The sequence below is a fragment of the Peromyscus eremicus genome, chromosome 13 (genome assembly GCF_949786415.1).
Source record: "Peromyscus eremicus chromosome 13, PerEre_H2_v1, whole genome shotgun sequence".
NCBI lineage: Eukaryota > Metazoa > Chordata > Mammalia > Rodentia > Cricetidae > Peromyscus > Peromyscus eremicus.
In genome coordinates, this window is record NC_081429.1 from 7,607,473 (window position 1) to 7,619,938 (window position 12,466).

At 47.4% G+C, this 12,466-nt stretch overlaps 1 protein-coding gene across 6 annotated transcripts in view; it reads left to right on the plus strand.

Annotated features, from left to right (window-relative positions):
- Ube2f (ubiquitin conjugating enzyme E2 F (putative)) overlaps positions 1-11,237 on the plus strand; it is a 47,971-nt gene extending 36,734 nt beyond the window's left edge. For all 6 annotated transcript variants that reach the window (XM_059277964.1, XM_059277966.1, XM_059277968.1 and 3 more), the window contains 6 exons: positions 598-665; positions 2,150-2,220; positions 3,963-4,020; positions 5,315-5,347; positions 6,737-6,799; positions 10,654-11,237. In XM_059277964.1, coding sequence (XP_059133947.1) covers positions 598-665; positions 2,150-2,220; positions 3,963-4,020; positions 5,315-5,347; positions 6,737-6,799; positions 10,654-10,704 — 344 coding nt within the window. In that variant the 3' untranslated portion in view covers positions 10,705-11,237. The remainder of the gene's footprint in view (positions 1-597; positions 666-2,149; positions 2,221-3,962; positions 4,021-5,314; positions 5,348-6,736; positions 6,800-10,653) is intronic.
- The last annotated feature ends 1,229 nt before the right edge of the window (positions 11,238-12,466 follow it).

Genomic DNA, 12,466 nt, shown 5'->3' on the forward strand with positions numbered 1-12,466 from the left:
ATAGGCAAGAGGGACTGTGTGCTGTGGTGCCTGTCGACATCCTCCTAGGTTCTTGCCAGTACTTACTTCCTAAGGGCTTGTTCTCTCCTGGAAGCCTCACCAAGCACTCACTGAAACAGTGGTTATGACTCCCCAATTCCCACTGTGCCCCGAGTCCTGAGCCCTCTCGAGGGGGAGTTGTACTGAGTAAGCATGTGCTGAATGATTGGAAGCTGTGCACAGGTGCTAGGCAGACAGCAGTCAGGTCTCATCAGCCTCCCCATGGAAATGGTATCCTCAGAGGGATCTGGGAGCTGGCCAGTAAGGAGGTGACTCACACGGGCAGGAGATGGGTTAAGAGGGGTCACACTAACTCTCTTCCTGAAGGATACCCCACCCTTCTCTGAGGGCACCTTTGCCTGTGGAGCGGGTACTGCTGGTGGCCATGTGGGGCAGGACAAGGCTGTGCAGTGTGCAGCTTTGCTGAAGGAACCTGGGGACTCTGGGGTCCTGTATGAACCTCTTGGTTCTCGGTTTGCCATAGCCTAACTTCGTGTTTGCTTTTGTTCCCTTTTTTTTATTTAAAGATTTTTTTGTTTTGTTTTGTGTTTTTAATAGATGAGGGTTACTACCAGGGTGGAAAATTTCAGTTTGAAACTGAAGTTCCTGATGCCTACAACATGGTGGTGAGTAAGCCTGTACCTAAACCTCACTCCCCACACACACCAGGGACAAGGCATGGAGACATGGGGGACAGTGAAGGGTTTCAGCACAGAAACTCATTTGTCCAACAGGTATTCTTGTGCAGATATTCTGCCTCTGTATTTCATGTAAATTTTTAAAATGGGGGGCACATGTTTTTAGACTGTGATTTTATTTATGGTACAATGACAAAGCTCCAGGGGCCAGTAATTTTAGAATTTCAGATAATTAATAACCTGTAGCTATGTATTAGTCCCTTGAAGATCATATTACAAGCGGGCAGTGGTAGCACACACCTTTAACTCCAGCACTCAGGAAGCTGAGGCAGGCATATCTCTGAGCTAGAGGTCAACCTGTTCTACAGAGTGAGTTCCAGAACTGCCAGGGCTATACAGAAAAACCCTGTCTCGAAAAACTTTAAAAAAAAAAAAAAAAAAAAAAAAGGTCATATTACATACTGATTATATCAAAGACTGTCACATTTGCTTTTGAGGATAGATTAGTAGGGAAGTAAGGTGATGTATAGAAAGTTGAAGTGATAAAAATGGTAAGTAGCTAGACAGATGGGTAAATGGTGGAAAGTGGATTTATAGGGATTCCAAAAAGAAGGTGAGAGCACCACCTTTGGAACGTAGCGGGTAGGGGTGGCGGAGGGGCGCAGTTAGTCATCCCTGTAGCTAGAGTTTTCCTGCCTGGCCCATGGTCAGGACAAATCTCTGTCACCCGCCAGTCCCACAGCTGCTCAGACCCAACCAAGTAAACACAGAGACTTATTTTGGTTACAAACTGTATGGCCATGGCAGGCTTCTTGCTAACTGTTCTTATATCTTAAATTAACCCATTTCTATAAATCTATACCTTACCACATGACTCGTGGCTTACCGGCATCTTCACATGCTGCTTGTCATGGCGGCAGCTGGCAGTGTCTCCTCCCACCTTCCTGTTCTCTCAATTCTCCTCTCTGTTAGTCCCGCCTATACTTCCTGCCTGGCCACTGGCCAATCAGTGTTTTATTTATTGACCAATCAGAGCATTTGACATACAGACCATCCCACAGCACATCCCATTTGGTTCAGAGGCAGGGATTAGGTGCCATGGGCTGTGCAGAACTGTGGCCAAAGGTGTGGAATGAGAGCACATACAGTAGTAGCTCCAGCTCTGAGGGATCCTACACCACACTTGAACACAAATGTGCACATATATTCATATACACATACAAATGTAAATAAAGAGTAAATTAGACTAACCTTGGTCTAGGAAACTGTAGCACTAGTGTCTGCAAATACATCTGACTGAAAAGGAGATTTGATCTGTCTGGAGCAGTAATGGTCAGCTCTCTGGTTCTGTGACTTAGGCATAGCAATTTGAGACCAAGGGGTGGAGTGGATGTGCACTCCTGTGTGTGAGTACGCACATGCACGTTGCAGGTATGTACTGGGGAGACTTGTGACCTCTCTCTGTGTTGCAGCCTCCCAAGGTAAAATGCTTGACTAAAATCTGGCACCCCAACATCACAGAAACAGGAGAAATATGTCTAAGGTAAGTCCCTTCCTCCCTTCTGCACGTGGGTGAGCCTCTTCAAAGTCACTCCTGTAAGGGGATCTCGCTTGGCTACCATTCAGAAATGCCTAGGCCAAACTGAAGTAGCTCCTTACGGTTGCCAGGGCCCTGCTAGTCCTCACCATGCAGTGTGATGCTCTTTGTTTCCACCTCCTGTAGTGAAGAACCACAGTCCCAATTTATGGCTGATGTTAACTAACAAGGAGGAAGGGGGTGGGTAAGGAAAACTGCAGGAGCCCGGCTTCAGTGACCTCAGACACTTGCACTGAAGATACGTTCCGTAATGGTCCTTTCTGAGTAGGTAGCTTCCCTATGTCTCGTCAGCTATAGACTGTGTCCTGCTCTCACAGTGGTATAAGGTCAAGGCCTAGCAGTTCCAACCTTCCCCGGGAGGTTCCTGGTCTCTGAAGAAAAGAACTGGAGAAGAGAAAAGGGAGCTTCTTTTCATAGTAGAGCATTTGAGCTTGCCTGTGTGGACCCTTTTCCTAGTACTCCAGGGTATTAATGGTGGCTGTCTGGTCTAGACAACTACAGTTGATGCAAATCCTCTCTGACAGGAGGACTTGGGGAGGCTAACAAGGCCCTGCATCATGTTCAGCCACCCTGGGAAGCAGGCTTCGTACGTTCATTTTAAAGGGTTGGGTCCTGAGGCTGTTCTTAGGATGCCTCTCTTGTTTCTCCATTTTTCTCAGTAAGCACTGGGTAAGGAAGATGAGCTAAGCCTGGATGCCTCTTGTCTGGTCTTTTTTTGTCTGAGACATGCAGCCCGTACCATCAACCTATGCAGAAGCTTTAAAAATACTGTCAGGTGTGGTGATACATGCCTTTTGGATCTCTGAGTTCCAGGCCAGCCAGGGCTTCATAATTGAGACCCTGTCTCAAAACAAAAACATACCATGACAACAAATAATAATAAACTGTAAACACAAAACTGAAAGAGGGTCCCTGAACTACTTGTTGTCCTTGTGTGTAAGTATTCATTTTGAAAGCACTAACACTGGACAAAGGGCTCGGGCTGTAGGAGGACACCATTCATCAGCCTATGAGGTGCTCAGCCTCACTGGCCACCAGGAAACATGCAGGAGCACCATGAGGTTGTGGCTTGCTACTCCCAGACTGGGGTGTGTGGGAGAGAAGAGACCAGCCTCAGCATTGGAGGGTGTGGATGCTACACACTTTGGGCAAATGGTTCCTTCTTTCACAGATAAAATAGTTACCCCGTTGGAGGAATTATGTTTTGGGTTATGCCTGACATTTATAAATTACAGACTACCCTCAATCATTCCCTCTATCATTTTTGTTGCCGTCACTGTTTCTGGCTATTAAACAACTTTTTTTGTGTGTATGTTGTTCCAATGATGCTTTTTTGATGGGTGTGGTGGCACATGCCTGTAATCCAAGCACTCAGATGGCAGAGATGAGAATTGACACAGTTTCAGTTAGTCTGAAGTATATAGCGAGTTCCAGGCAAGCTAGGACTACACCTGAGACCCTGTCTCTAAAAAAAAAAGCTTTTCCTTTGCTTAGAAGTCCATGTAAAGAATGAATAGTCCACACACAGTCAGTAGACACTTTACTGCAATCCAGCTTTGGAGGTGAAGGTTATCCTCAGTAGACCGAAGACTGACCAACCAAGAGGAGACAGGCTGCACAGGTGCAGTTCCTTCCTTTATGGTGAATAGCTACGGCTCCTCATTAACTTGTGTTTCTCTGTCTTGCAGCTTACTAAGAGAGCATTCAATCGATGGCACTGGCTGGGCTCCCACTAGGACGCTGAAGGTGAGAGGTAGCATTCCTTCCTTCTGTAGTCCTCAGGCAGCCAGCCTCCTGGAAGAATTGCACCCTTGTTCCCCGCTCTCCCAACCACACACCTTCTGGGTCTGCTCCACCAAGTATTGCTTAGCCAGTTGTAACCGGATCAGAGTCCTTGTTGACCAGCCCTGTAGTATTCAAGAGTCAAACCACAAGAGAAAGCCTAGTGGTCTTGTTCATTCAATGGGGCTATCTTAAGCCTTTCTGGGTATCTGGAAGAGCTACAAAGTGTGTAGGTTACTTTCTGAGTCAGAAGGATTGTGAAGTGACGGGTAGATTATTACTGAATAGGCTCCACAAGGGAGAAAAGTACAGGGAAAAAATTGGACCCTGATCCCATGTCAGAATGTGTAGACTTAATACAGTTATTCCCTGTTCCTCCTAAACTGTTGCTTGACACATGGACCACCCAGCCTTTCCCCATGTCCTGTCCTTAGGATTGTCCCATTACCCAGAAAGAAGTCTCCTCCAGCCCTCCTCAGGACATCTGTTCCTTCTGCAAGTCTCTGGGATGGCTGCCATTTCCTCTGCAGCATCTCTACTGCTTGGGGCAGTACCCTGCTGTCAGCTCAGATGTCTAGCCCCTTTTTTCAGGCTTAATACTTATCTTCACTTCCAGTGCCAGTCACTAGCCAACTCATACCAGAAGGTCAGATGTGCCAAAACCGATAGGTGGGAGAAAGCATGGAACAGTAAATTAAAAAAAAAAAAATATTGCTAGCAGATACTATGGGAATCAATATCTGAGAAACAGCTTAAAAGAACAAGACTTTGGAGTTGAAGAATCAGGTAGAGAAGGAGTCTGTGATCGCCATGGTTCCCATCTGAAGATCAGGTCTGTGAACACAGATAAACAATGTTTTTTAGTGCTATTGTAGTGGGAATTAGTGATCTTAGAAGTGCAAGTCTCCCCTAATTCTTGAAGTAACTAGAGAAGATTAAGAAGATGTAGTGGAGTAATTTATCACCGAACCCCAAGAGGCAGTAATGTTACAAAGCAGCAGGCTTTGTTTTGAAGGGAAATTCCAGAAGTCCAGTCGGTGTAACAGGAGATGGGGCATGGCTGCACTCGTGGCCCATGGCTCATGGTCCCTGCATCTGTCTTAACATGGAAGGCAGTTTCAAAGGTGGTCAGAGGTTAGACTTGAAGAAAGGGTTCCTGTTTTCTGTCTTGGGAAAAGCGCTATGGTGCATATTTCTTGGTTACATGTTTAAAAGACTTAGTGGATAGGAGCCTGAGAATTGTTCTTTCTTCTTTCAGGATGTTGTTTGGGGATTAAACTCTTTATTTACTGTAAGTATATTATTAGTCACTCGTCTCTTTTCTTGGTTTTCTGGCTGCTGGTTTGAAACACTAGCTTAAAAAGCATTTGCACTGTGACTGACGCAGGAACTTAGGGGGCATTAGGGTGACTTCTTTGGAGATTTTCTGCCTTCTAAAGCATATTTGCTCTCCTCCTGTGGCATAGTATGCTTGATTTTAATCATCAACAAAAGGAAAAGCAGTAGAACTCCCACTAACGTGTGAGGCCCTGCCCAGGGTTGTGGTGTCTCTGGGCAGCACACACCTACAGGGAAGCCAGCTTTTGCGGACATTTCAGGTTCTCCTTGTCTCTCTCTGAAGACACTACCTTTGGGTCAGACCTGCATTCCACCACTCGGATGGTTTTTCCAGTGTGCTCAATCATTTTGATGTGGGCCTTGGCTTCTTCGGTGACATAATGGGATTCAACACCCTCTTTTGGCCTCTGTGGGCACCAGACATACATGCAGTGCACAGACACAGATACAGGCAAAACACCCGAACACATAAAGATAAATAAATCCTTTTAAGACAGTGAAAAAACCCCACTGCTAGGGAGATTTTTAATTAGGCCAAGGCTCTGGGGTTACAAACACTTCATGTGGGGGTACATATGGGGAATAGGTATGTCTAGAGGCCAGGGTCAATCTCAGTGTTACTTCTTAGGAGCCTTCCACCTTGCTTTTTTCAGATAGTTTCTCACTGGGACCTGGAACTCAATAATTAGGCTAAGAAAGAACCTGCATGTGTGTGTTCACACACAAAGAATAGACCTTTCTGTTTGAAGAACCTCATTGTAAGAATGATTGTTCAAGGCTAGAGAGGTGATTCATCGGTTAAAAACACTGACTGCTCTTCCAGAAGACCCAGGTTCTTTTTCTAGCACCCTCACAGCAGCTCACAACTTTCTATAACTAGTTCCAGGGAATCCAGTGCCTTCCTCTGGCTTCCACAAGTATACACACACACACACACATACACACACACACACATACACACACACACTTCACCTTCATACATGCAGGCAAAACACTCATACACATAAAATTTAGGAAAAAAAAAAAAGGTTAAAGAGAACTGTGGTCCTTTACCAGTTATTAGATAACATCAAATTAATGGGATTGGTATCTTCTCCAGTTTCCCCAGAGTGGGGATAGTCGTGTGTAGGCATACCCTTGGCTTTTACTCAGCTGTCATTCACCAGTTTGAAAAGCACCCCCTGCTCAGCACTCTGCAGTGAGGGACTTGGAGTGCTTGGAACGCTCTCTAGGCTGCTGTGCCAGTCACTGACTCCCTGAGGCTCTTTGTAGACTGAAGGGGTTGCTACAGTGGGAAAGCAGATTCTTCCCCACACTCATTTTGAGTTGTTCTCTTTTTCAGGATCTTTTGAATTTTGATGATCCACTGAATATTGAAGCTGCAGAACATCATTTACGAGACAAGGTGAGCTGACAAACGGGCTGCTTCTAGGTAGACACCTAAGGTCAAAAGAGTCTCAGCTGGGTAAGCGAGAACTTAAGTGGTGGGTGTGGGGCAGCCACTTAAAGCAGTTTATTTATGTCACAGTAAATGTGCGGATTGCTCATAGTGAAAGTGGCTTTTATTACAGGTAAAATTGTAATAAAATATCAGTATGAGTAATAGAACAGGCTCTTTACGTCATTAGCAGTAAGGTAGAGCTGGGGTATAACTTTGTGGTAGAGCACTTGCAAAACAAAACAACAAAACCCTACCACAATGGTAAGGGATACAGAAGGAAAGATGGGTCACATCAGGCCACCTGCCTCTCTCCACATGCTTTGCTGAGATGTTGTGTGTTTGCCTTTACCCAAAATAATGGACTCTTGTCCATTACACTTAATCTTCATTATTTTTTTTTTTCTCTGATCAGATCATAAACTCCTTCCTGGGCTCTTTTTCCCCACAGGATGTTTCCCTGCTGTAAGCATCAAATCAGTAAACTGTAGCTAGAGTTTTCCTGCCTGGCCCACAGTCAGGACCATTTCTATAAATCTATACCTTGCCACGTGGCTCGTGGCTTACCGGCATCTTCACATGCTGTTTCTCATCGTGGCGGCTGGCAGTGTCTCTGACTCAGCCTTCCACTTCCCAGCTTTATTCTCCTCCTTGTCCCGCCTATACTTCCTGCCTGGCCACTGGCCAATCACTGTTTTATTTATTGACCAATCAGCAACATATTTGCCATACAGAACATCCCACAGCAGTAAACATATCCTTAAATATGCTGGTATTTGGTTCAGTCCTATAGCCAGATGGCTGGATGGATCAAAGATGCTGTGTGTCCTTAATTTGAATAGTGGGCTGGTTGTTTATCTTTGAGACTCAACAGGGCACAAGTCCACGCCTGTATAGGTTGGTGTGCTTCACTGCACACTGCCTGGGAAGGCCGCTGATGCCCTCGGCTTTCTAAGCTTCTTGGTAGGTCACGGGTGGCAGTGTGCTTGCTTTGGACCTCTGGATAGTTTGCTTTTCTTTTTGAGCCGGTCTCAGAGATTGTATTTTCAATTCTCTTTCTGATGTGCCTGCTGAGGGCCTGGCTCTGTGGCTAGTGTGCGTGTGTAAGGACAGAGCTTTGTTTTGTACATCAGACACTGTTTGTCTTACCTCCTTCAGATAGGTGTGAGGTGCTGCTAATAAAAAAGCCTATTCATCAAATACCCGGGCCCCTAAGAAGGAAGGAGCCTGCACATGTGTACCAAGCTGATAGAGTTGCCATCACCGCACAGTGGGTCGATGTATGGGTTCGTGAATGGGAGCATCGAAACCTCAGGGAAGACAAGGGACAGAGCACTGTTAGGGGAGGTTCCTGGAATGATTGCACAAAGGGTTCCTACAGAGGACCAGAAACAGTCCTATGTATCTATCCTGAGCAGGAATGTACAGAAGCTTCTAGCGTGACCTGGGCTGAGGTAGCTTGCGTTGTCCGTCCTCAAGCAGCCTCTTAAGGCTCACCCTGTTTTTAATTTATTTAATTGCTTGAGGTAGGATATTGCTATGTAGCCCTGGCTGGCCCAGAACTCTCTGTAGACCAAGCTGGCCTCACACTCAAAGATCCACTGCCTCTGCCTCCTGAGTGCTGGGACTAAAGGCATGCACCACCACACCTGACTGAATTCATTTTGCAGTGCTAGGGGCTGAATCTAGGGACTTGTGCATTCTATCTAGCCAAACATTCCTAAACCCCCATCTCCTTTTATTTGAAATGAGGTCTTGCCAGGATGGCCTTAAGTCCTGAGCTGAAAATATCCACATGCCTCCACTTCCAAACTAGTTGAGACCATAGACACATGTTGCCATACCTGGCTAGGAAGGCTCTCTGATCCTTTGATGACCGGTGTGGCTATTTATTGTGTATCCTCACTTTATTACCTCCTCCAACTAGTTATACCTACTTTGTCAGTGGGGCTACAGTCTTAGGCTCCAGCATCCATGGTCTTCATTCTAAAGTCTTGTGTTCTTACAAATGAAAGAGGAAGTTAGAGGCAGCAGGAACTACAGTAGGAAGCCTCCTGTGGGCCTGGCACTGGATTTGCCCCAAAGTGAACAGAACAGAAGGGGCCAAGATGGAAGAGAAGTCTTGTCCTGAGTTAAGGATGGGCGTGGTTAGGATGAACTCCCGTTTCACATTCTAAGCCTCTGTGACAATTCCTGATGAGCCCCAGTATTGCTCAGCTCTGGAAACTAGAAGTGATCTTGAAGACATTTTGGAGTTTCTGCACGGCCCTTCCCAAATCTTGAGTGAACGGCCAGTATGGGAACTTCTGCACAGCACAGATGTGGAGAGGCGGCAGCAGAGTCACCTAGAGTCAGATCACCACTTGACTGGAACTAAGTCCCTGACCTTCCCATAGTGTTCCAACTGAGAACATGCCTGGCCTTGAAAGAGTCACTTTGCCAGTCCAGATGTAGCAGGAGGGCGTGACACAGCTGGTCAGGGTGGGCCCATTGCGGAGAGGCAGTTGTAGTTAGGCACGCTTTGAAGAGAGCTCAGCAGCCTCTCAGCATGTGCCAAGCCTTTGCCCTTATCCTGCTCAGTGCTGTGGGGAACAAGCAGGGGAACCCTCCATGCTCCAGGACTTACTCGGAACAAAGCTTATAGCTGTGCAGTGGGGACAGCAGTGGCCTAGAGCTGAGTTGTTAGAGGAAGCTGACGGGGAGCTTCGGGACCATGGGATTTGGCTCCTAACCTTGAGAGAACAGACTAGGGAAAACCTGAGGCAGTGGCCCAGATCTCAGAAGGCTTTCCCACGCAGACTGACCTGGGTGAGTGAGTCCTTGGGTCTTTGCTGTGTTTTGTCATCTGAGGAGCCCCAGGGGCCATTGTTTCTTGACATGAGAGAATGGTAAGTAAGCTCTGTGGCCCACTTGCCTTTCCTCCAGGTATGGTGGGTGTAGGGAGGGTGGGACTGTGAAGGTAAGCACATTTTAGTGGACAGCAAGGCCCTGGGAAGTTACTCTGGGAAGATGGATCTAGAAGCAAAGGTCTGTCAAAGAGTGGGTCCCCTCCTCCCCCATCGTCCATTGGTCACTGGGCCATGGGGGCAAAGGAGGTAGAAGTGGCCAGCAGAGAGAGCCTTGTCCAGCCTGTGAGTATGACAGAGACAGCCCTCTGGGAGGTGACTTCAGTGAATCAGCGCACCTGTATTCCAGAGTGTAGGGCATATATAGGATTGGAGATAGTAGCCGGGAGTCCCCTAATTTGCATTAAACAGCATGCTCCTATCAGAAGCATGGTCCTAGTGTGATGCTCCTAGCACAAGGAACTGCATCCGTCCGGGGGTCACTCTAGAGATAAGTCAGGCATCTGGGCCTAGAGACAGTCTCCAAATAAGGTCAGGTAGAGAACAGGGCGCCTTCTGCCTGTGGGAAGGAGTTGTCCATGGTGCCAGCTCAGAGAGCTGCCAGACCGTGTTAGACCACAACCTCTGACCACCAGCGGGGCCTCCCAGCAAAACAGTAGCTGTGTAGCTCATACTACTGCAGAAGAGTGTTGGCATTGGGACCACGAACATGCTTTCCCAGACTGATGGTCCTGTTGGCACAACAGAGGGTGTGGGGTGAGTCCCTCTTAGGATTTCCTCTCACCTGGCCTCTGCTGTGCCCTCCCCGCCACACCCTCCCCTGAACAGTTTGCACTAGGATCATGGAGAGCTGGCATCATTGGAGACATGAAGCCAGGCTTCTCCACAGGGTCCTTCACTTTGGGGAGATTTGCCGTGTTCCCGAAGTGTCCCTTAGCTCTCTTACTGTTCTCTGCTGTAACCTCTCCCCCACAGGAGGATTTTCGGGACAAAGTGGATGAATACATCAAACGCTATGCCAGATGATAAGAGGAGAGATTACAGGTCTGAGGACTCTCACAGTTGTCTCTGATGTGAAACAGCTTGAGGTAGCCCACCTCCCCATCCTCATACTCCCTGTCAGCCCCTTGGGATTGTCCCAGTCTTGCGACCATGTTGTCCTGAAGAAGACCATCCTCCTGACTACACAATACAGCAAGAAAGTGTGTCTGGGCCTCGAGAGCGTTGTCTGCTTCCCTTACCATGTTTACTGAAACTCTACTGTCTAGGCTGTGGGATTCCTCCGAAGTTGTAATGAACTCACCACTGAGGATAGCGCTTGCTTCCCTTCCCCCAACAAAATCGGTGTCCTGCACAAGTGATGTAATGACACGTTCGGTGTGACTGGCAGATTGGCAATAAGAAACCCGCTATAAACTGTGATTGGATGCACATTCTCTTAGCTTCTTCCACGAATGTTGGCCCTGCCTAGATGTGAAGCTTCCCAGAATGCATAGTCATTCACTGTAGATCTTACTGAAATGCGTATTTTATTTAATGTAAGTATATTTTGGAACAGATTTGTAATTTGTACAATTTGATGCTTTAATTATTTTTTCTATTCTCATTTAGTTTGTATTTTCATTGTATAGAGCAGACACAAAGATACTGGGTCAAGCAACTCTTGAAGAGAAATACAGAGAGACCATGAAAGGCACATTACTCAGTTTCTCCAGATGCAGCAGGAATCAGGCTCCAAGACAGCAGCTCTTCCTGCTGTCCACATGTGGCAAGGATGTTTTGGAGACTTAGAACCTAGACCTGAATGATCAAAACCAAAGGCAGGAAGGCGTCTCTCACATGCTACCCAGACACAGCAGCCTGGGCTTCCTAAGCAAGGGTGGTGGCTGATTCCGCAGTTAGCGTGAGCCGGGGCTTCCTTAACCGAGCTCTATCTTTGCTGTCCAGCAAGAGGAAATGCCTGGGGAATCAGCTCAGTCTCTGGTGCTGCCAAGACTGCACTGTGACTGTCTTCTGACTTGCCAGTGGTTCCAAGCCCGAATAGGCTAGGCAGCAGCAGCAGATGCCATACTCAGTCAGAGTAGAGCACTACAGGGTCAGCCCTGTAGAGACTGGTGGATTTAGTCTAGTTTTAGACATTTAAACCAGTGCAATCTAATGCAAAATAAATGCATGTCTGGTTTTATTCACTGCCTGCCTAGCATTCACACTTAGCGGCCAGCCTTCCTGCTTGTCATCCTTGGGGTTTAGTGTGCTTTGCAAGGTCTTTGCAAGGCTTGCTTCCCACTTGGTAGCAGGAAGTGGACCAGTTAGCCACAAGGGGTGGCATCATCTGGAAGGCCACATACCTGGATGAACAGGGCAGGAAGGATGGGGCTGACAGAGTGAATGGTGGGACCCCAGTGATCCAGGACTTGCCCAGGAGCCTGGAGACTTTATCCTCTGCCACTGTTAGTGTCGCTGGGTACTTGGCAGCCAGGCACTCTTGGTGCCCAGCTGATCAAGGTGCCTGACGGACAGTGCTAGCATCAAAGATAGGACTTCCTCACAAGATGCTTCAGTGGAAGAGCACGTGTGTGCTCAGCGTGGGAGACCAGGCCGCCCAGCTCAGGCTGTGCTGACAATGGTGCTACCTCAGGGCATTACACAGTAGCATTTCATTAGAGGCAGGTCCCTATGACAGGACCTTTCCTGTCAGACAGCCCATACTGTCTCATTCTGTTAGTGGAACTCCCTTAGAAAGAGTTCTCTCCCCGGCCCACAGACCCTCCGCCTCACCTCTCACAGT